The 24,505-nt window shown below is 55.3% G+C and overlaps 5 protein-coding genes across 5 annotated transcripts; all 5 read left to right on the top strand.

Moving 5' to 3' along the window:
• The first annotated feature begins 3,137 nt into the window (after positions 1–3,137).
• On the top strand, positions 3,138–3,446 carry LOC141932551 (feather keratin-like). The gene has a single exon (XM_074846262.1). The coding sequence runs from the start codon at positions 3,138–3,140 to the stop codon at positions 3,444–3,446; it is 309 nt and encodes a 102-aa protein (XP_074702363.1).
• A 4,204-nt stretch (positions 3,447–7,650) lies between these two features.
• LOC141932542 (feather keratin-like) lies at positions 7,651–7,959 on the top strand. The gene has a single exon (XM_074846251.1). The coding sequence runs from the start codon at positions 7,651–7,653 to the stop codon at positions 7,957–7,959; it is 309 nt and encodes a 102-aa protein (XP_074702352.1).
• A 4,204-nt stretch (positions 7,960–12,163) lies between these two features.
• On the top strand, positions 12,164–12,472 carry LOC141932531 (feather keratin-like). Its single transcript, XM_074846243.1, has one exon. The coding sequence runs from the start codon at positions 12,164–12,166 to the stop codon at positions 12,470–12,472; it is 309 nt and encodes a 102-aa protein (XP_074702344.1).
• A 4,204-nt stretch (positions 12,473–16,676) lies between these two features.
• LOC141932525 (feather keratin 1-like) lies at positions 16,677–16,985 on the top strand. Its single transcript, XM_074846231.1, has one exon. It carries the CDS (start codon positions 16,677–16,679, stop codon positions 16,983–16,985), a length of 309 nt encoding a protein of 102 aa, XP_074702332.1.
• Positions 16,986–21,189: 4,204 nt separating this feature from the next.
• Positions 21,190–21,498, top strand: LOC141932520 (feather keratin 1-like). The gene has a single exon (XM_074846217.1). It carries the CDS (start codon positions 21,190–21,192, stop codon positions 21,496–21,498), a length of 309 nt encoding a protein of 102 aa, XP_074702318.1.
• The last annotated feature ends 3,007 nt before the right edge of the window (positions 21,499–24,505 follow it).

Genomic DNA, 24,505 nt, shown 5'->3' with positions numbered 1-24,505 from the left:
TCATCCGCAAACTTACCGAGGGCGCACTCAATCCCCTCGCCCAGATCATTCAGAAAGATATTGAACAGAACTGGCCCCAATACGCAGCCCTGGAGAACACCACTTGTGACCGGCCACCAACTCCATTTAACTCCATTCACCACAACTCTCTGCGCCCGGCCAGCCAGACAGCTTTTTACCGAGCAAACAGTATGCCAGAGCAAGAAACAAGCAGCTGGTTTCTCCAGGAGAATGATGGGGGAAACAGCATCAAAGGCTTTACTCAAGTCCAGGTCAGAAACATCCACAGCTTCTCCTGTCCCAGAAGATGATCCCGATAGTCAAGCACGACCTGCCCGTCACAAAGCCATGCTGATCACCTGCTTGCCCTCTACGTGCCAAGGGAAGGCACTCCAGATGATCTGCTCCATAACCTTCCCCTCCACTGAGGACAGACTGACACACCTCTAGTTCCCCAAATCCTTCTTCCAGCCTTCCTTGTACATGAGCATCACACTGGCTAACCTCCAGTCAACTGAACCTCCCCAGTTAGCCAGGAGTGCTGAGAAGTTCTTGAAGATGGCTTCGTGAGCACTTCTGCAGCTCCCTCAACACGCTTGGCTGGATCCCGTTCGGCCCCAGACGTTCGTGCGTCTCTGAGTGGTGTATGGGTCGCCAACCATCTCTGTTGGATTATGAGGGCTTCATTCCGCTCCCCGTTGACAAACATCCTTCCTCAGAGAGACACTCTGCCCATCACAGAAAGCAGAATCACAGCAAATGCAATAATTGATTGCACAAGGAACCTCTGCAGATCACCTAGTTCAACCCAAACTGCTCAAGCACGGCCAGCTCGTGCAGGCTGTACATGACCATGTCCACTCAGGTTGTCAGTGTCTCCAAGGATGCAGACTCCCACGCCTCCGTGCACAAGCAGTTCCACTCTTTGACCACCCTCACACTGAGAAAGGGGTTGCCTTCTCTTCCAAGGAAATGGCACGTCTTCTCAGCTTTCTCCATTCTCCCACGTCTTGCTCGTGGACACCCATGAGAAGAGCCTCACTCCCTGTGTCCTCATGCCCTCCCATCCAGGATTTAGACACACTGATAAACTCTCCGCTGCGTGGCCTTGCCTCCTGCCTGAAAAACCTCCCAGCTCCCTCAAGCTTCTCCTCGCAGCAAGGATGATCATGTCCCTTCGGCATCCTCATTGCCCTGCACTCAACTCACTCCACTAAGTCCCAGTCCTTCTTCAATGGGGGAGCCCTCAGTTGGACACAGGTCCTCAGATAACCCAAGTGTGGGTCCCTGTTGCACTCTCCGCCTGGCTCATGGTCCCCATCCCACCTACGGGGGAGTCCCCACGCCACAGTCTCACCTTGCTATCGGGTCCACAACTGACGTCCCCAGGCCACCAGCTCCTCTTCCCTGCAGGGCCCACGGTGACCCATGCAGAGGGTCTCGGCACCACCATCCTCCCTGCTGCGGGGTTCCTGCACCACCTGGGCACGGGACCCCAAGCCACCATCCCTCTGCCCTGAGGGCACACAGCAAGCCCCCGCTCTGAGGTCACCATCCCCCTCACTGTCGGGTCCCTGAGGACCAGGGGCATGAACCTGCCGGGACCCTGCTCTGATCAGAAGATGGGGCTCTGTGCTGCCTTCACCTTGCCTGGACACCAAGTGCCTACCAAGACGCTCTCGCACTCCCTCTCCTCAACTGCGCAGGGGCAGAAAAATACCATGAAAGGCTCCTGGGTCGACACAAGCAAAACTGACTTGACTCAGGGAAATTAATTGAAGCCATCACCAATCAAAACCCAGGGTAGGAGAAGGAGAAATAAAAACAAATAATTAAAGAAGCAGCAGAAACAACGGCTGATGAACTGAACACAACTCCCATCCCCTGACCCCCTGGGCCGCCGGGAGGGAGGAAGTAGAGAAATCATGAGCAAAGCAGAGTCCGGGAAGAAGGGAGGGTGGGGGAAAGGTGTTTTTATAATGTGGTTGTGTTTATCACTGCCCCACTTGGATCTGACTGGTAGATTGGTGGCGCTGGTGTTCAAAATAAACTGATATTCTTTTATTCTTCCTCACCGGAATCTGTCTTTTGCCCATGACCAAAATGGGTGAGACAGCCATCCCTGTTCTTCTCTCCACTTCCAAGCCTTGTTGTTTATTTTCTCCTCTCCATCCCTGAGGGCAAACCAGTGAGCAGGCAGTTGCAAGGTGCTCAGCTTCCCTCCGGGCTTCTACCATGACACACACTGCCCTGCATCAACCCCTCCTGCCCTATTGATACCAAAACCTGGCCACAAAACTCCGGTACACACACCTCCATCCTTACAAGACAAAAGGGCAGCAAAACACCCACAAAGCACACCCAATGGCAAAGGCCAAGCCTAAATAGAGGCTTAGTGAGCTGGCATCAAGGCAAGGAGGGACCAAACGCAATGGAGGGGCAGCCTCTCATGCCCATCACACATTCAAAGCCCAGACCAGCCTACCAGAGCTGCGAGGACATTGGGCCCACTCTTCACAACGTACCCGCAAACCACAGCACAGCAGGGCCACAGGATGACCTCACTGATGACAACCCACCGCTCATACGCTTTGGCTACATCTGCTAAATGCTCTGAAACACACCTTCAATGCAAATCCTCCCAAATACCTACTCTCCCTTAAAAAATGCCGACACGGTCAGATGGACACATCCTCAAGAGGACGGCATAAAAAAAGAGAGCATAGTGGGAACGAAAACACACTCTGCCTCATTACTCACCAGGCTGTGGCTTACCAAAAGCTCTTGGCTGCAAAATGCCGTCACGCACAAAGGCTGTCCCGCCCCTTGGGGACCAGCATAAAAGCCGGCCCAGCGCCTCTCTCCCTCACACACTTCTCCTGACGCCTTCTCCTCCACGCTCAACAAGGTCAGCCTGAACCCCCTTCCCCTCCTTCTTCTCACCCACCTGACCCGTCTCTCCCAGCATGCTCTGCCCCCAGCCTCAGCACCCCTGACGTCTCCCCACTGCCACCCTCCCCACACACCCACAACAGGCCTCCCCACTCCCTCGCCCTCCTGCACCAATGCCCCTCGCACCCCCACACCCCTCTGCTTGCTCAACACCCTCTCTTCCAGGGACTCTCCACACCACACACATGGCCTGCTACGATCTCTGCCGCCCCTGCGGACCCACCCCGCTGGCTAACAGCTGCAACGAGCCCTGTGTCACCCAATGTGAGGACTCCCGTGTTGTCATCCAGCCTCCCGCCGTGCTGGTCACCCTGCCAGGACCCATCCTCAGCTCCTTCCCCCAGAGCACCGCCGTCGGATCCTCCTCCTCGGCTGCCGTGGGCAGCGCCCTCAGCGCCCAGGGAGTGCCCGTCTCCCCCGGCGGCTTTGGCTACGGCTACGGCTTGGGAGGCCTGGGCTGCTTCGGTGGCAGAAGAGGCTGCTACCCCTGCTAAGGGCCCTCCCCGCCACCCCTGACACCAACTCTGGAAGCCACGACATGGATTGAGGATGCACCTCAGGCTCTTTCTAGCATGTAGACCTCCCATCCTCCGCACCATGAAAAGAACCAGGGAAGGGCCAGCCCAGCCTGCCTGGAAACGCGGCCCACGTACCTCCTCCTCTTCTCCCACTTCCTTCTCTGCATCACCCCTTCTCAGCTGATCTCGCTCCAGGGAAGGAAGGTCTCAGAACCCTGGCAAAATCTCCTGCACACAAAGGGAGGTCTGCTGATGCTCACCATACTTCCAACACAGACCGGCTCCCTTCCCATTGGTTCTCCTGCCTTTTTGCTGCTTTTTTTTCTTCAATAAAGTTCTCCTGCATCCCAGACTGAGACGCCTTCTCTTCGTTTCCTCTCCCAACACTCTTCCAACCTCACCTGCCACAAAGCCAGGGCTCAACAGGTCATTGGGGTGGGTGGAAGAGGGACTACAATACCTCTCTTAGGCTGCATGTCCCCAGGAACAACAACAACAACACGGACCACCGCAGGGGGACTGCAAGCCCGTGACACAAGGCCTTCACTTGCCCAAAAAAAGGACTGGACACATTCATACACTTCTACCCACGCCTCTGACGCAAGCTCCCCGTGGCAGCACGCACTTACAATCGTGGATATATTTACGTTGGAAAAGGCCCTGAAGATCATTGACTCCAACCGTTCACCTAACGCTACCAAGGCCACCACTAAACCATGTCCCTAAGCACCACACCTACAGATCCTTTAAATACCTCACCAGATGGTCAGTCAACCGCTTCCCTGGGCAGCCTGCTCCAGTGCTTGACAACGCTTTCAGTGAAGAAATTTTTCCTAATATCCAATCTAAACCTGCCATGGTGCAACCTGAGGCCATTTCCTTTCATCCCATCACTTGTTACTCGGGAAAGACCAACACCCACCTTGCTGCAACATCCTTTCAGGCAGTTATTGAGAGCAATAAGGTTCCCCGCACCCTCCTTTTCTCCACACTCAACAACCCCAGTTCCCTCCAGCAGTTCAACACTCCCACCCAACTCGGTGTCATCCGCAAACTTACCGAGGGCGCACTCAATCCCCTCGCCCAGATCATTCAGAAAGATATTGAACAGAACTGGCCCCAATACGCAGCCCTGGAGAACACCACTTGTGACCGGCCACCAACTCCATTTAACTCCATTCACCACAACTCTCTGCGCCCGGCCAGCCAGACAGCTTTTTACCGAGCAAACAGTATGCCAGAGCAAGAAACAAGCAGCTGGTTTCTCCAGGAGAATGATGGGGGAAACAGCATCAAAGGCTTTACTCAAGTCCAGGTCAGAAACATCCACAGCTTCTCCTGTCCCAGAAGATGATCCCGATAGTCAAGCACGACCTGCCCGTCACAAAGCCATGCTGATCACCTGCTTGCCCTCTACGTGCCAAGGGAAGGCACTCCAGATGATCTGCTCCATAACCTTCCCCTCCACTGAGGACAGACTGACACACCTCTAGTTCCCCAAATCCTTCTTCCAGCCTTCCTTGTACATGAGCATCACACTGGCTAACCTCCAGTCAACTGAACCTCCCCAGTTAGCCAGGAGTGCTGAGAAGTTCTTGAAGATGGCTTCGTGAGCACTTCTGCAGCTCCCTCAACACGCTTGGCTGGATCCCGTTCGGCCCCAGACGTTCGTGCGTCTCTGAGTGGTGTATGGGTCGCCAACCATCTCTGTTGGATTATGAGGGCTTCATTCCGCTCCCCGTTGACAAACATCCTTCCTCAGAGAGACACTCTGCCCATCACAGAAAGCAGAATCACAGCAAATGCAATAATTGATTGCACAAGGAACCTCTGCAGATCACCTAGTTCAACCCAAACTGCTCAAGCACGGCCAGCTCGTGCAGGCTGTACATGACCATGTCCACTCAGGTTGTCAGTGTCTCCAAGGATGCAGACTCCCACGCCTCCGTGCACAAGCAGTTCCACTCTTTGACCACCCTCACACTGAGAAAGGGGTTGCCTTCTCTTCCAAGGAAATGGCACGTCTTCTCAGCTTTCTCCATTCTCCCACGTCTTGCTCGTGGACACCCATGAGAAGAGCCTCACTCCCTGTGTCCTCATGCCCTCCCATCCAGGATTTAGACACACTGATAAACTCTCCGCTGCGTGGCCTTGCCTCCTGCCTGAAAAACCTCCCAGCTCCCTCAAGCTTCTCCTCGCAGCAAGGATGATCATGTCCCTTCGGCATCCTCATTGCCCTGCACTCAACTCACTCCACTAAGTCCCAGTCCTTCTTCAATGGGGGAGCCCTCAGTTGGACACAGGTCCTCAGATAACCCAAGTGTGGGTCCCTGTTGCACTCTCCGCCTGGCTCATGGTCCCCATCCCACCTACGGGGGAGTCCCCACGCCACAGTCTCACCTTGCTATCGGGTCCACAACTGACGTCCCCAGGCCACCAGCTCCTCTTCCCTGCAGGGCCCACGGTGACCCATGCAGAGGGTCTCGGCACCACCATCCTCCCTGCTGCGGGGTTCCTGCACCACCTGGGCACGGGACCCCAAGCCACCATCCCTCTGCCCTGAGGGCACACAGCAAGCCCCCGCTCTGAGGTCACCATCCCCCTCACTGTCGGGTCCCTGAGGACCAGGGGCATGAACCTGCCGGGACCCTGCTCTGATCAGAAGATGGGGCTCTGTGCTGCCTTCACCTTGCCTGGACACCAAGTGCCTACCAAGACGCTCTCGCACTCCCTCTCCTCAACTGCGCAGGGGCAGAAAAATACCATGAAAGGCTCCTGGGTCGACACAAGCAAAACTGACTTGACTCAGGGAAATTAATTGAAGCCATCACCAATCAAAACCCAGGGTAGGAGAAGGAGAAATAAAAACAAATAATTAAAGAAGCAGCAGAAACAACGGCTGATGAACTGAACACAACTCCCATCCCCTGACCCCCTGGGCCGCCGGGAGGGAGGAAGTAGAGAAATCATGAGCAAAGCAGAGTCCGGGAAGAAGGGAGGGTGGGGGAAAGGTGTTTTTATAATGTGGTTGTGTTTATCACTGCCCCACTTGGATCTGACTGGTAGATTGGTGGCGCTGGTGTTCAAAATAAACTGATATTCTTTTATTCTTCCTCACCGGAATCTGTCTTTTGCCCATGACCAAAATGGGTGAGACAGCCATCCCTGTTCTTCTCTCCACTTCCAAGCCTTGTTGTTTATTTTCTCCTCTCCATCCCTGAGGGCAAACCAGTGAGCAGGCAGTTGCAAGGTGCTCAGCTTCCCTCCGGGCTTCTACCATGACACACACTGCCCTGCATCAACCCCTCCTGCCCTATTGATACCAAAACCTGGCCACAAAACTCCGGTACACACACCTCCATCCTTACAAGACAAAAGGGCAGCAAAACACCCACAAAGCACACCCAATGGCAAAGGCCAAGCCTAAATAGAGGCTTAGTGAGCTGGCATCAAGGCAAGGAGGGACCAAACGCAATGGAGGGGCAGCCTCTCATGCCCATCACACATTCAAAGCCCAGACCAGCCTACCAGAGCTGCGAGGACATTGGGCCCACTCTTCACAACGTACCCGCAAACCACAGCACAGCAGGGCCACAGGATGACCTCACTGATGACAACCCACCGCTCATACGCTTTGGCTACATCTGCTAAATGCTCTGAAACACACCTTCAATGCAAATCCTCCCAAATACCTACTCTCCCTTAAAAAATGCCGACACGGTCAGATGGACACATCCTCAAGAGGACGGCATAAAAAAAGAGAGCATAGTGGGAACGAAAACACACTCTGCCTCATTACTCACCAGGCTGTGGCTTACCAAAAGCTCTTGGCTGCAAAATGCCGTCACGCACAAAGGCTGTCCCGCCCCTTGGGGACCAGCATAAAAGCCGGCCCAGCGCCTCTCTCCCTCACACACTTCTCCTGACGCCTTCTCCTCCACGCTCAACAAGGTCAGCCTGAACCCCCTTCCCCTCCTTCTTCTCACCCACCTGACCCGTCTCTCCCAGCATGCTCTGCCCCCAGCCTCAGCACCCCTGACGTCTCCCCACTGCCACCCTCCCCACACACCCACAACAGGCCTCCCCACTCCCTCGCCCTCCTGCACCAATGCCCCTCGCACCCCCACACCCCTCTGCTTGCTCAACACCCTCTCTTCCAGGGACTCTCCACACCACACACATGGCCTGCTACGATCTCTGCCGCCCCTGCGGACCCACCCCGCTGGCTAACAGCTGCAACGAGCCCTGTGTCACCCAATGTGAGGACTCCCGTGTTGTCATCCAGCCTCCCGCCGTGCTGGTCACCCTGCCAGGACCCATCCTCAGCTCCTTCCCCCAGAGCACCGCCGTCGGATCCTCCTCCTCGGCTGCCGTGGGCAGCGCCCTCAGCGCCCAGGGAGTGCCCGTCTCCCCCGGCGGCTTTGGCTACGGCTACGGCTTGGGAGGCCTGGGCTGCTTCGGTGGCAGAAGAGGCTGCTACCCCTGCTAAGGGCCCTCCCCGCCACCCCTGACACCAACTCTGGAAGCCACGACATGGATTGAGGATGCACCTCAGGCTCTTTCTAGCATGTAGACCTCCCATCCTCCGCACCATGAAAAGAACCAGGGAAGGGCCAGCCCAGCCTGCCTGGAAACGCGGCCCACGTACCTCCTCCTCTTCTCCCACTTCCTTCTCTGCATCACCCCTTCTCAGCTGATCTCGCTCCAGGGAAGGAAGGTCTCAGAACCCTGGCAAAATCTCCTGCACACAAAGGGAGGTCTGCTGATGCTCACCATACTTCCAACACAGACCGGCTCCCTTCCCATTGGTTCTCCTGCCTTTTTGCTGCTTTTTTTTCTTCAATAAAGTTCTCCTGCATCCCAGACTGAGACGCCTTCTCTTCGTTTCCTCTCCCAACACTCTTCCAACCTCACCTGCCACAAAGCCAGGGCTCAACAGGTCATTGGGGTGGGTGGAAGAGGGACTACAATACCTCTCTTAGGCTGCATGTCCCCAGGAACAACAACAACAACACGGACCACCGCAGGGGGACTGCAAGCCCGTGACACAAGGCCTTCACTTGCCCAAAAAAAGGACTGGACACATTCATACACTTCTACCCACGCCTCTGACGCAAGCTCCCCGTGGCAGCACGCACTTACAATCGTGGATATATTTACGTTGGAAAAGGCCCTGAAGATCATTGACTCCAACCGTTCACCTAACGCTACCAAGGCCACCACTAAACCATGTCCCTAAGCACCACACCTACAGATCCTTTAAATACCTCACCAGATGGTCAGTCAACCGCTTCCCTGGGCAGCCTGCTCCAGTGCTTGACAACGCTTTCAGTGAAGAAATTTTTCCTAATATCCAATCTAAACCTGCCATGGTGCAACCTGAGGCCATTTCCTTTCATCCCATCACTTGTTACTCGGGAAAGACCAACACCCACCTTGCTGCAACATCCTTTCAGGCAGTTATTGAGAGCAATAAGGTTCCCCGCACCCTCCTTTTCTCCACACTCAACAACCCCAGTTCCCTCCAGCAGTTCAACACTCCCACCCAACTCGGTGTCATCCGCAAACTTACCGAGGGCGCACTCAATCCCCTCGCCCAGATCATTCAGAAAGATATTGAACAGAACTGGCCCCAATACGCAGCCCTGGAGAACACCACTTGTGACCGGCCACCAACTCCATTTAACTCCATTCACCACAACTCTCTGCGCCCGGCCAGCCAGACAGCTTTTTACCGAGCAAACAGTATGCCAGAGCAAGAAACAAGCAGCTGGTTTCTCCAGGAGAATGATGGGGGAAACAGCATCAAAGGCTTTACTCAAGTCCAGGTCAGAAACATCCACAGCTTCTCCTGTCCCAGAAGATGATCCCGATAGTCAAGCACGACCTGCCCGTCACAAAGCCATGCTGATCACCTGCTTGCCCTCTACGTGCCAAGGGAAGGCACTCCAGATGATCTGCTCCATAACCTTCCCCTCCACTGAGGACAGACTGACACACCTCTAGTTCCCCAAATCCTTCTTCCAGCCTTCCCTGTACATGAGCATCACACTGGCTAACCTCCAGTCAACTGAACCTCCCCAGTTAGCCAGGAGTGCTGAGAAGTTCTTGAAGATGGCTTCGTGAGCACTTCTGCAGCTCCCTCAACACGCTTGGCTGGATCCCGTTCGGCCCCAGACGTTCGTGCGTCTCTGAGTGGTGTATGGGTCGCCAACCATCTCTGTTGGATTATGAGGGCTTCATTCCGCTCCCCGTTGACAAACATCCTTCCTCAGAGAGACACTCTGCCCATCACAGAAAGCAGAATCACAGCAAATGCAATAATTGATTGCACAAGGAACCTCTGCAGATCACCTAGTTCAACCCAAACTGCTCAAGCACGGCCAGCTCGTGCAGGCTGTACATGACCATGTCCACTCAGGTTGTCAGTGTCTCCAAGGATGCAGACTCCCACGCCTCCGTGCACAAGCAGTTCCACTCTTTGACCACCCTCACACTGAGAAAGGGGTTGCCTTCTCTTCCAAGGAAATGGCACGTCTTCTCAGCTTTCTCCATTCTCCCACGTCTTGCTCGTGGACACCCATGAGAAGAGCCTCACTCCCTGTGTCCTCATGCCCTCCCATCCAGGATTTAGACACACTGATAAACTCTCCGCTGCGTGGCCTTGCCTCCTGCCTGAAAAACCTCCCAGCTCCCTCAAGCTTCTCCTCGCAGCAAGGATGATCATGTCCCTTCGGCATCCTCATTGCCCTGCACTCAACTCACTCCACTAAGTCCCAGTCCTTCTTCAATGGGGGAGCCCTCAGTTGGACACAGGTCCTCAGATAACCCAAGTGTGGGTCCCTGTTGCACTCTCCGCCTGGCTCATGGTCCCCATCCCACCTACGGGGGAGTCCCCACGCCACAGTCTCACCTTGCTATCGGGTCCACAACTGACGTCCCCAGGCCACCAGCTCCTCTTCCCTGCAGGGCCCACGGTGACCCATGCAGAGGGTCTCGGCACCACCATCCTCCCTGCTGCGGGGTTCCTGCACCACCTGGGCACGGGACCCCAAGCCACCATCCCTCTGCCCTGAGGGCACACAGCAAGCCCCCGCTCTGAGGTCACCATCCCCCTCACTGTCGGGTCCCTGAGGACCAGGGGCATGAACCTGCCGGGACCCTGCTCTGATCAGAAGATGGGGCTCTGTGCTGCCTTCACCTTGCCTGGACACCAAGTGCCTACCAAGACGCTCTCGCACTCCCTCTCCTCAACTGCGCAGGGGCAGAAAAATACCATGAAAGGCTCCTGGGTCGACACAAGCAAAACTGACTTGACTCAGGGAAATTAATTGAAGCCATCACCAATCAAAACCCAGGGTAGGAGAAGGAGAAATAAAAACAAATAATTAAAGAAGCAGCAGAAACAACGGCTGATGAACTGAACACAACTCCCATCCCCTGACCCCCTGGGCCGCCGGGAGGGAGGAAGTAGAGAAATCATGAGCAAAGCAGAGTCCGGGAAGAAGGGAGGGTGGGGGAAAGGTGTTTTTATAATGTGGTTGTGTTTATCACTGCCCCACTTGGATCTGACTGGTAGATTGGTGGCGCTGGTGTTCAAAATAAACTGATATTCTTTTATTCTTCCTCACCGGAATCTGTCTTTTGCCCATGACCAAAATGGGTGAGACAGCCATCCCTGTTCTTCTCTCCACTTCCAAGCCTTGTTGTTTATTTTCTCCTCTCCATCCCTGAGGGCAAACCAGTGAGCAGGCAGTTGCAAGGTGCTCAGCTTCCCTCCGGGCTTCTACCATGACACACACTGCCCTGCATCAACCCCTCCTGCCCTATTGATACCAAAACCTGGCCACAAAACTCCGGTACACACACCTCCATCCTTACAAGACAAAAGGGCAGCAAAACACCCACAAAGCACACCCAATGGCAAAGGCCAAGCCTAAATAGAGGCTTAGTGAGCTGGCATCAAGGCAAGGAGGGACCAAACGCAATGGAGGGGCAGCCTCTCATGCCCATCACACATTCAAAGCCCAGACCAGCCTACCAGAGCTGCGAGGACATTGGGCCCACTCTTCACAACGTACCCGCAAACCACAGCACAGCAGGGCCACAGGATGACCTCACTGATGACAACCCACCGCTCATACGCTTTGGCTACATCTGCTAAATGCTCTGAAACACACCTTCAATGCAAATCCTCCCAAATACCTACTCTCCCTTAAAAAATGCCGACACGGTCAGATGGACACATCCTCAAGAGGACGGCATAAAAAAAGAGAGCATAGTGGGAACGAAAACACACTCTGCCTCATTACTCACCAGGCTGTGGCTTACCAAAAGCTCTTGGCTGCAAAATGCCGTCACGCACAAAGGCTGTCCCGCCCCTTGGGGACCAGCATAAAAGCCGGCCCAGCGCCTCTCTCCCTCACACACTTCTCCTGACGCCTTCTCCTCCACGCTCAACAAGGTCAGCCTGAACCCCCTTCCCCTCCTTCTTCTCACCCACCTGACCCGTCTCTCCCAGCATGCTCTGCCCCCAGCCTCAGCACCCCTGACGTCTCCCCACTGCCACCCTCCCCACACACCCACAACAGGCCTCCCCACTCCCTCGCCCTCCTGCACCAATGCCCCTCGCACCCCCACACCCCTCTGCTTGCTCAACACCCTCTCTTCCAGGGACTCTCCACACCACACACATGGCCTGCTACGATCTCTGCCGCCCCTGCGGACCCACCCCGCTGGCTAACAGCTGCAACGAGCCCTGTGTCACCCAATGTGAGGACTCCCGTGTTGTCATCCAGCCTCCCGCCGTGCTGGTCACCCTGCCAGGACCCATCCTCAGCTCCTTCCCCCAGAGCACCGCCGTCGGATCCTCCTCCTCGGCTGCCGTGGGCAGCGCCCTCAGCGCCCAGGGAGTGCCCGTCTCCCCCGGCGGCTTTGGCTACGGCTACGGCTTGGGAGGCCTGGGCTGCTTCGGTGGCAGAAGAGGCTGCTACCCCTGCTAAGGGCCCTCCCCGCCACCCCTGACACCAACTCTGGAAGCCACGACATGGATTGAGGATGCACCTCAGGCTCTTTCTAGCATGTAGACCTCCCATCCTCCGCACCATGAAAAGAACCAGGGAAGGGCCAGCCCAGCCTGCCTGGAAACGCGGCCCACGTACCTCCTCCTCTTCTCCCACTTCCTTCTCTGCATCACCCCTTCTCAGCTGATCTCGCTCCAGGGAAGGAAGGTCTCAGAACCCTGGCAAAATCTCCTGCACACAAAGGGAGGTCTGCTGATGCTCACCATACTTCCAACACAGACCGGCTCCCTTCCCATTGGTTCTCCTGCCTTTTTGCTGCTTTTTTTTCTTCAATAAAGTTCTCCTGCATCCCAGACTGAGACGCCTTCTCTTCGTTTCCTCTCCCAACACTCTTCCAACCTCACCTGCCACAAAGCCAGGGCTCAACAGGTCATTGGGGTGGGTGGAAGAGGGACTACAATACCTCTCTTAGGCTGCATGTCCCCAGGAACAACAACAACAACACGGACCACCGCAGGGGGACTGCAAGCCCGTGACACAAGGCCTTCACTTGCCCAAAAAAAGGACTGGACACATTCATACACTTCTACCCACGCCTCTGACGCAAGCTCCCCGTGGCAGCACGCACTTACAATCGTGGATATATTTACGTTGGAAAAGGCCCTGAAGATCATTGACTCCAACCGTTCACCTAACGCTACCAAGGCCACCACTAAACCATGTCCCTAAGCACCACACCTACAGATCCTTTAAATACCTCACCAGATGGTCAGTCAACCGCTTCCCTGGGCAGCCTGCTCCAGTGCTTGACAACGCTTTCAGTGAAGAAATTTTTCCTAATATCCAATCTAAACCTGCCATGGTGCAACCTGAGGCCATTTCCTTTCATCCCATCACTTGTTACTCGGGAAAGACCAACACCCACCTTGCTGCAACATCCTTTCAGGCAGTTATTGAGAGCAATAAGGTTCCCCGCACCCTCCTTTTCTCCACACTCAACAACCCCAGTTCCCTCCAGCAGTTCAACACTCCCACCCAACTCGGTGTCATCCGCAAACTTACCGAGGGCGCACTCAATCCCCTCGCCCAGATCATTCAGAAAGATATTGAACAGAACTGGCCCCAATACGCAGCCCTGGAGAACACCACTTGTGACCGGCCACCAACTCCATTTAACTCCATTCACCACAACTCTCTGCGCCCGGCCAGCCAGACAGCTTTTTACCGAGCAAACAGTATGCCAGAGCAAGAAACAAGCAGCTGGTTTCTCCAGGAGAATGATGGGGGAAACAGCATCAAAGGCTTTACTCAAGTCCAGGTCAGAAACATCCACAGCTTCTCCTGTCCCAGAAGATGATCCCGATAGTCAAGCACGACCTGCCCGTCACAAAGCCATGCTGATCACCTGCTTGCCCTCTACGTGCCAAGGGAAGGCACTCCAGATGATCTGCTCCATAACCTTCCCCTCCACTGAGGACAGACTGACACACCTCTAGTTCCCCAAATCCTTCTTCCAGCCTTCCCTGTACATGAGCATCACACTGGCTAACCTCCAGTCAACTGAACCTCCCCAGTTAGCCAGGAGTGCTGAGAAGTTCTTGAAGATGGCTTCGTGAGCACTTCTGCAGCTCCCTCAACACGCTTGGCTGGATCCCGTTCGGCCCCAGACGTTCGTGCGTCTCTGAGTGGTGTATGGGTCGCCAACCATCTCTGTTGGATTATGAGGGCTTCATTCCGCTCCCCGTTGACAAACATCCTTCCTCAGAGAGACACTCTGCCCATCACAGAAAGCAGAATCACAGCAAATGCAATAATTGATTGCACAAGGAACCTCTGCAGATCACCTAGTTCAACCCAAACTGCTCAAGCACGGCCAGCTCGTGCAGGCTGTACATGACCATGTCCACTCAGGTTGTCAGTGTCTCCAAGGATGCAGACTCCCACGCCTCCGTGCACAAGCAGTTCCACTCTTTGACCACCCTCACACTGAGAAAGGGGTTGCCTTCTCTTCCAAGGAAATGGCACGTCTTCTCAGCTTTCTCCATTCTCCCACGTCTTGCTCGTGGACACCCATGAGAAGAGCCTCACTCCCTGTGTCCTCATGCCCTCCCATCCAGGATTTAGACACACTGATAAACTCTCCGCTGCGTGGCCTTGCCTCCTGCCTGAAAAACCTCCCAGCTCCCTCAAGCTTCTCCTCGCAGCAAGGATGATCATGTCCCTTCGGCATCCTCATTGCCCTGCACTCAACTCACTCCACTAAGTCCCAGTCCTTCTTCAATGGGGGAGCCCTCAGTTGGACACAGGTCCTCAGATAACCCAAGTGTGGGTCCCTGTTGCACTCTCCGCCTGGCTCATGGTCCCCATCCCACCTACGGGGGAGTCCCCACGCCACAGTCTCACCTTGCTATCGGGTCCACAACTGACGTCCCCAGGCCACCAGCTCCTCTTCCCTGCAGGGCCCACGGTGACCCATGCAGAGGGTCTCGGCACCACCATCCTCCCTGCTGCGGGGTTCCTGCACCACCTGGGCACGGGACCCCAAGCCACCATCCCTCTGCCCTGAGGGCACACAGCAAGCCCCCGCTCTGAGGTCACCATCCCCCTCACTGTCGGGTCCCTGAGGACCAGGGGCATGAACCTGCCGGGACCCTGCTCTGATCAGAAGATGGGGCTCTGTGCTGCCTTCACCTTGCCTGGACACCAAGTGCCTACCAAGACGCTCTCGCACTCCCTCTCCTCAACTGCGCAGGGGCAGAAAAATACCATGAAAGGCTCCTGGGTCGACACAAGCAAAACTGACTTGACTCAGGGAAATTAATTGAAGCCATCACCAATCAAAACCCAGGGTAGGAGAAGGAGAAATAAAAACAAATAATTAAAGAAGCAGCAGAAACAACGGCTGATGAACTGAACACAACTCCCATCCCCTGACCCCCTGGGCCGCCGGGAGGGAGGAAGTAGAGAAATCATGAGCAAAGCAGAGTCCGGGAAGAAGGGAGGGTGGGGGAAAGGTGTTTTTATAATGTGGTTGTGTTTATCACTGCCCCACTTGGATCTGACTGGTAGATTGGTGGCGCTGGTGTTCAAAATAAACTGATATTCTTTTATTCTTCCTCACCGGAATCTGTCTTTTGCCCATGACCAAAATGGGTGAGACAGCCATCCCTGTTCTTCTCTCCACTTCCAAGCCTTGTTGTTTATTTTCTCCTCTCCATCCCTGAGGGCAAACCAGTGAGCAGGCAGTTGCAAGGTGCTCAGCTTCCCTCCGGGCTTCTACCATGACACACACTGCCCTGCATCAACCCCTCCTGCCCTATTGATACCAAAACCTGGCCACAAAACTCCGGTACACACACCTCCATCCTTACAAGACAAAAGGGCAGCAAAACACCCACAAAGCACACCCAATGGCAAAGGCCAAGCCTAAATAGAGGCTTAGTGAGCTGGCATCAAGGCAAGGAGGGACCAAACGCAATGGAGGGGCAGCCTCTCATGCCCATCACACATTCAAAGCCCAGACCAGCCTACCAGAGCTGCGAGGACATTGGGCCCACTCTTCACAACGTACCCGCAAACCACAGCACAGCAGGGCCACAGGATGACCTCACTGATGACAACCCACCGCTCATACGCTTTGGCTACATCTGCTAAATGCTCTGAAACACACCTTCAATGCAAATCCTCCCAAATACCTACTCTCCCTTAAAAAATGCCGACACGGTCAGATGGACACATCCTCAAGAGGACGGCATAAAAAAAGAGAGCATAGTGGGAACGAAAACACACTCTGCCTCATTACTCACCAGGCTGTGGCTTACCAAAAGCTCTTGGCTGCAAAATGCCGTCACGCACAAAGGCTGTCCCGCCCCTTGGGGACCAGCATAAAAGCCGGCCCAGCGCCTCTCTCCCTCACACACTTCTCCTGACGCCTTCTCCTCCACGCTCAACAAGGTCAGCCTGAACCCCCTTCCCCTCCTTCTTCTCACCCACCTGACCCGTCTCTCCCAGCATGCTCTGCCCCCAGCCTCAGCACCCCTGACGTCTCCCCACTGCCACCCTCCCCACACACCCACAACAGGCCTCCCCACTCCCTCGCCCTCCTGCACCAATGCCCCTCGCACCCCCACACCCCTCTGCTTGCTCAACACCCTCTCTTCCAGGGACTCTCCACACCACACACATGGCCTGCTACGATCTCTGCCGCCCCTGCGGACCCACCCCGCTGGCTAACAGCTGCAACGAGCCCTGTGTCACCCAATGTGAGGACTCCCGTGTTGTCATCCAGCCTCCCGCCGTGCTGGTCACCCTGCCAGGACCCATCCTCAGCTCCTTCCCCCAGAGCACCGCCGTCGGATCCTCCTCCTCGGCTGCCGTGGGCAGCGCCCTCAGCGCCCAGGGAGTGCCCGTCTCCTCCGGCGGCTTTGGCTACGGCTACGGCTTGGGAGGCCTGGGCTGCTTCGGTGGCAGAAGAGGCTGCTACCCCTGCTAAGGGCCCTCCCCGCCACCCCTGACACCAACTCTGGAAGCCACGACATGGATTGAGGATGCACCTCAGGCTCTTTCTAGCATGTAGACCTCCCATCCTCCGCACCATGAAAAGAACCAGGGAAGGGCCAGCCCAGCCTGCCTGGAAACGCGGCCCACGTACCTCCTCCTCTTCTCCCACTTCCTTCTCTGCATCACCCCTTCTCAGCTGATCTCGCTCCAGGGAAGGAAGGTCTCAGAACCCTGGCAAAATCTCCTGCACACAAAGGGAGGTCTGCTGATGCTCACCATACTTCCAACACAGACCGGCTCCCTTCCCATTGGTTCTCCTGCCTTTTTGCTGCTTTTTTTTCTTCAATAAAGTTCTCCTGCATCCCAGACTGAGACGCCTTCTCTTCGTTTCCTCTCCCAACACTCTTCCAACCTCACCTGCCACAAAGCCAGGGCTCAACAGGTCATTGGGGTGGGTGGAAGAGGGACTACAATACCTCTCTTAGGCTGCATGTCCCCAGGAACAACAACAACAACACGGACCACCGCAGGGGGACTGCAAGCCCGTGACACAAGGCCTTCACTTGCCCAAAAAAAGGACTGGACACATTCATACACTTCTACCCACGCCTCTGACGCAAGCTCCCCGTGGCAGCACGCACTTACAATCGTGGATATATTTACGTTGGAAAAGGCCCTGAAGATCATTGACTCCAACCGTTCACCTAACGCTACCAAGGCCACCACTAAACCATGTCCCTAAGCACCACACCTACAGATCCTTTAAATACCTCACCAGATGGTCAGTCAACCGCTTCCCTGGGCAGCCTGCTCCAGTGCTTGACAACGCTTTCAGTGAAGAAATTTTTCCTAATATCCAATCTAAACCTGCCATGGTGCAACCTGAGGCCATTTCCTTTCATCCCATCACTTGTTACTCGGGAAAGACCAACACCCACCTTGCTGCAACATCCTTTCAGGCAGTTATTGAGAGCAATAAGGTTCCCCGCACCCTCCTTTTCTCCACACTCAACAACCCCAGTTCCCTCCAGCAGTTCAACACTCCCACCCAACTCGGTGTCATCCGCAAACTTACCGAGGGCGCACTCAATCCCCTCGCCCAGATCATTCAGAAAGATATTGAACAGAACTGGCCCCAATACGCAGCCCTGGAGAACACCACTTGTGACCGGCCACCAACTCCATTTAACTCCATTCACCACAACTCTCTGCGCCCGGCCAGCCAGACAGCTTTTTACCGAGCAAACAGTATGCCAGAGCAAGAAACAAGCAGCTGGTTTCTCCAGGAGAATGATGGGGGAAACAGCATCAAAGGCTTTACTCAAGTCCAGGTCAGAAACATCCACAGCTTCTCCTGTCCCAGAAGATGATCCCGATAGTCAAGCACGACCTGCCCGTCACAAAGCCATGCTGATCACCTGCTTGCCCTCTACGTGCCAAGGGAAGGCACTCCAGATGATCTGCTCCATAACCTTCCCCTCCACTGAGGACAGACTGACACACCTCTAGTTCCCCAAATCCTTCTTCCAGCCTTCCTTGTACATGAGCATCACACTGGCTAACCTCCAGTCAACTGAACCTCCCCAGTTAGCCAGGAGTGCTGAGAAGTTCTTGAAGATGGCTTCGTGAGCACTTCTGCAGCTCCCTCAACACGCTTGGCTGGATCCCGTTCGGCCCCAGACGTTCGTGCGTCTCTGAGTGGTGTATGGGTCGCCAACCATCTCTGTTGGATTATGAGGGCTTCATTCCGCTCCCCGTTGACAAACATCCTTCCTCAGAGAGACACTCTGCCCATCACAGAAAGCAGAATCACAGCAAATGCAATAATTGATTGCACAAGGAACCTCTGCAGATCACCTAGTTCAACCCAAACTGCTCAAGCACGGCCAGCTCGTGCAGGCTGTACATGACCATGTCCACTCAGGTTGTCAGTGTCTCCAAGGATGCAGACTCCCACGCCTCCGTGCACAAGCAGTTCCACTCTTTGACCACCCTCACACTGAGAAAGGGGTTGCCTTCTCTTCCAAGGAAATGGCACGTCTTCTCAGCTTTCTCCATTCTCCCACGTCTTGCTCGTGGACACCCATGAGAAGAGCCTCACTCCCTGTGTCCTCATGCCCTCCCATCCAGGATTTAGACACACTGATAAACTCTCCGCTGCGTGGCCTTGCCTCCTGCCTGAAAAACCTCCCAGCTCCCTCAAGCTTCTCCTCGCAGCAAGGATGATCATGTCCCTTCGGCATCCTCATTGCCCTGCACTCAACTCACTCCACTAAGTCCCAGTCCTTCTTCAATGGGGGAGCCCTCAGTTGGACACAGGTCCTCAGATAACCCAAGTGTGGGTCCCTGTTGCACTCTCCGCCTGGCTCATGGTCCCCATCCCACCTACGGGGGAGTCCCCACGCCACAGTCTCACCTTGCTATCGGGTCCACAACTGACGTCCCCAGGCCACCAGCTCCTCTTCCCTGCAGGGCCCACGGTGACCCATGCAGAGGGTCTCGGCACCACCATCCTCCCTGCTGCGGGGTTCCTGCACCACCTGGGCACGGGACCCCAAGCCACCATCCCTCTGCCCTGAGGGCACACAGCAAGCCCCCGCTCTGAGGTCACCATCCCCCTCACTGTCGGGTCCCTGAGGACCAGGGGCATGAACCTGCCGGGACCCTGCTCTGATCAGAAGATGGGGCTCTGTGCTGCCTTCACCTTGCCTGGACACCAAGTGCCTACCAAGACGCTCTCGCACTCCCTCTCCTCAACTGCGCAGGGGCAGAAAAATACCATGAAAGGCTCCTGGGTCGACACAAGCAAAACTGACTTGACTCAGGGAAATTAATTGAAGCCATCACCAATCAAAACCCAGGGTAGGAGAAGGAGAAATAAAAACAAATAATTAAAGAAGCAGCAGAAACAACGGCTGATGAACTGAACACAACTCCCATCCCCTGACCCCCTGGGCCGCCGGGAGGGAGGAAGTAGAGAAATCATGAGCAAAGCAGAGTCCGGGAAGAAGGGAGGGTGGGGGAAAGGTGTTTTTATAATGTGGTTGTGTTTATCACTGCCCCACTTGGATCTGACTGGTAGATTGGTGGCGCTGGTGTTCAAAATAAACTGATATTCTTTTATTCTTCCTCACCGGAATCTGTCTTTTGCCCATGACCAAAATGGGTGAGACAGCCATCCCTGTTCTTCTCTCCACTTCCAAGCCTTGTTGTTTATTTTCTCCTCTCCATCCCTGAGGGCAAACCAGTGAGCAGGCAGTTGCAAGGTGCTCAGCTTCCCTCCGGGCTTCTACCATGACACACACTGCCCTGCATCAACCCCTCCTGCCCTATTGATACCAAAACCTGGCCACAAAACTCCGGTACACACACCTCCATCCTTACAAGACAAAAGGGCAGCAAAACACCCACAAAGCACACCCAATGGCAAAGGCCAAGCCTAAATAGAGGCTTAGTGAGCTGGCATCAAGGCAAGGAGGGACCAAACGCAATGGAGGGGCAGCCTCTCATGCCCATCACACATTCAAAGCCCAGACCAGCCTACCAGAGCTGCGAGGACATTGGGCCCACTCTTCACAACGTACCCGCAAACCACAGCACAGCAGGGCCACAGGATGACCTCACTGATGACAACCCACCGCTCATACGCTTTGGCTACATCTGCTAAATGCTCTGAAACACACCTTCAATGCAAATCCTCCCAAATACCTACTCTCCCTTAAAAAATGCCGACACGGTCAGATGGACACATCCTCAAGAGGACGGCATAAAAAAAGAGAGCATAGTGGGAACGAAAACACACTCTGCCTCATTACTCACCAGGCTGTGGCTTACCAAAAGCTCTTGGCTGCAAAATGCCGTCACGCACAAAGGCTGTCCCGCCCCTTGGGGACCAGCATAAAAGCCGGCCCAGCGCCTCTCTCCCTCACACACTTCTCCTGACGCCTTCTCCTCCACGCTCAACAAGGTCAGCCTGAACCCCCTTCCCCTCCTTCTTCTCACCCACCTGACCCGTCTCTCCCAGCATGCTCTGCCCCCAGCCTCAGCACCCCTGACGTCTCCCCACTGCCACCCTCCCCACACACCCACAACAGGCCTCCCCACTCCCTCGCCCTCCTGCACCAATGCCCCTCGCACCCCCACACCCCTCTGCTTGCTCAACACCCTCTCTTCCAGGGACTCTCCACACCACACACATGGCCTGCTACGATCTCTGCCGCCCCTGCGGACCCACCCCGCTGGCTAACAGCTGCAACGAGCCCTGTGTCACCCAATGTGAGGACTCCCGTGTTGTCATCCAGCCTCCCGCCGTGCTGGTCACCCTGCCAGGACCCATCCTCAGCTCCTTCCCCCAGAGCACCGCCGTCGGATCCTCCTCCTCGGCTGCCGTGGGCAGCGCCCTCAGCGCCCAGGGAGTGCCCGTCTCCTCCGGCGGCTTTGGCTACGGCTACGGCTTGGGAGGCCTGGGCTGCTTCGGTGGCAGAAGAGGCTGCTACCCCTGCTAAGGGCCCTCCCCGCCACCCCTGACACCAACTCTGGAAGCCACGACATGGATTGAGGATGCACCTCAGGCTCTTTCTAGCATGTAGACCTCCCATCCTCCGCACCATGAAAAGAACCAGGGAAGGGCCAGCCCAGCCTGCCTGGAAACGCGGCCCACGTACCTCCTCCTCTTCTCCCACTTCCTTCTCTGCATCACCCCTTCTCAGCTGATCTCGCTCCAGGGAAGGAAGGTCTCAGAACCCTGGCAAAATCTCCTGCACACAAAGGGAGGTCTGCTGATGCTCACCATACTTCCAACACAGACCGGCTCCCTTCCCATTGGTTCTCCTGCCTTTTTGCTGCTTTTTTTTCTTCAATAAAGTTCTCCTGCATCCCAGACTGAGACGCCTTCTCTTCGTTTCCTCTCCCAACACTCTTCCAACCTCACCTGCCACAAAGCCAGGGCTCAACAGGTCATTGGGGTGGGTGGAAGAGGGACTACAATACCTCTCTTAGGCTGCATGTCCCCAGGAACAACAACAACAACACGGACCACCGCAGGGGGACTGCAAGCCCGTGACACAAGGCCTTCACTTGCCCAAAAAAAGGACTGGACACATTCATACACTTCTACCCACGCCTCTGACGCAAGCTCCCCGTGGCAGCACGCACTTACAATCGTGGATATATTTACGTTGGAAAAGGCCCTGAAGATCATTGACTCCAACCGTTCACCTAACGCTACCAAGGCCACCACTAAACCATGTCCCTAAGCACCACACCTACAGATCCTTTAAATACCTCACCAGATGGTCAGTCAACCGCTTCCCTGGGCAGCCTGCTCCAGTGCTTGACAACGCTTTCAGTGAAGAAATTTTTCCTAATATCCAATCTAAACCTGCCATGGTGCAACCTGAGGCCATTTCCTTTCATCCCATCACTTGTTACTCGGGAAAGACCAACACCCACCTTGCTGCAACATCCTTTCAGGCAGTTATTGAGAGCAATAAGGTTCCCCGCACCCTCCTTTTCTCCACACTCAACAACCCCAGTTCCCTCCAGCAGTTCAACACTCCCACCCAACTCGGTGTCATCCGCAAACTTACCGAGGGCGCACTCAATCCCCTCGCCCAGATCATTCAGAAAGATATTGAACAGAACTGGCCCCAATACGCAGCCCTGGAGAACACCACTTGTGACCGGCCACCAACTCCATTTAACTCCATTCACCACAACTCTCTGCGCCCGGCCAGCCAGACAGCTTTTTACCGAGCAAACAGTATGCCAGAGCAAGAAACAAGCAGCTGGTTTCTCCAGGAGAATGATGGGGGAAACAGCATCAAAGGCTTTACTCAAGTCCAGGTCAGAAACATCCACAGCTTCTCCTGTCCCAGAAGATGATCCCGATAGTCAAGCACGACCTGCCCGTCACAAAGCCATGCTGATCACCTGCTTGCCCTCTACGTGCCAAGGGAAGGCACTCCAGATGATCTGCTCCATAACCTTCCCCTCCACTGAGGACAGACTGACACACCTCTAGTTCCCCAAATCCTTCTTCCAGCCTTCCTTGTACATGAGCATCACACTGGCTAACCTCCAGTCAACTGAACCTCCCCAGTTAGCCAGGAGTGCTGAGAAGTTCTTGAAGATGGCTTCGTGAGCACTTCTGCAGCTCCCTCAACACGCTTGGCTGGATCCCGTTCGGCCCCAGACGTTCGTGCGTCTCTGAGTGGTGTATGGGTCGCCAACCATCTCTGTTGGATTATGAGGGCTTCATTCCGCTCCCCGTTGACAAACATCCTTCCTCAGAGAGACACTCTGCCCATCACAGAAAGCAGAATCACAGCAAATGCAATAATTGATTGCACAAGGAACCTCTGCAGATCACCTAGTTCAACCCAAACTGCTCAAGCACGGCCAGCTCGTGCAGGCTGTACATGACCATGTCCACTCAGGTTGTCAGTGTCTCCAAGGATGCAGACTCCCACGCCTCCGTGCACAAGCAGTTCCACTCTTTGACCACCCTCACACTGAGAAAGGGGTTGCCTTCTCTTCCAAGGAAATGGCACGTCTTCTCAGCTTTCTCCATTCTCCCACGTCTTGCTCGTGGACACCCATGAGAAGAGCCTCACTCCCTGTGTCCTCATGCCCTCCCATCCAGGATTTAGACACACTGATAAACTCTCCGCTGCGTGGCCTTGCCTCCTGCCTGAAAAACCTCCCAGCTCCCTCAAGCTTCTCCTCGCAGCAAGGATGATCATGTCCCTTCGGCATCCTCATTGCCCTGCACTCAACTCACTCCACTAAGTCCCAGTCCTTCTTCAATGGGGGAGCCCTCAGTTGGACACAGGTCCTCAGATAACCCAAGTGTGGGTCCCTGTTGCACTCTCCGCCTGGCTCATGGTCCCCATCCCACCTACGGGGGAGTCCCCACGCCACAGTCTCACCTTGCTATCGGGTCCACAACTGACGTCCCCAGGCCACCAGCTCCTCTTCCCTGCAGGGCCCACGGTGACCCATGCAGAGGGTCTCGGCACCACCATCCTCCCTGCTGCGGGGTTCCTGCACCACCTGGGCACGGGACCCCAAGCCACCATCCCTCTGCCCTGAGGGCACACAGCAAGCCCCCGCTCTGAGGTCACCATCCCCCTCACTGTCGGGTCCCTGAGGACCAGGGGCATGAACCTGCCGGGACCCTGCTCTGATCAGAAGATGGGGCTCTGTGCTGCCTTCACCTTGCCTGGACACCAAGTGCCTACCAAGACGCTCTCGCACTCCCTCTCCTCAACTGCGCAGGGGCAGAAAAATACCATGAAAGGCTCCTGGGTCGACACAAGCAAAACTGACTTGACTCAGGGAAATTAATTGAAGCCATCACCAATCAAAACCCAGGGTAGGAGAAGGAGAAATAAAAACAAATAATTAAAGAAGCAGCAGAAACAACGGCTGATGAACTGAACACAACTCCCATCCCCTGACCCCCTGGGCCGCCGGGAGGGAGGAAGTAGAGAAATCATGAGCAAAGCAGAG

This window comes from Strix aluco, chromosome 1 (genome assembly GCF_031877795.1).
Source record: "Strix aluco isolate bStrAlu1 chromosome 1, bStrAlu1.hap1, whole genome shotgun sequence".
NCBI classification, from domain to species: domain Eukaryota; kingdom Metazoa; phylum Chordata; class Aves; order Strigiformes; family Strigidae; genus Strix; species Strix aluco.
Note: the sequence above shows the minus strand (reverse complement) of the source record. Positions and strands in the feature narration are given on the sequence as shown.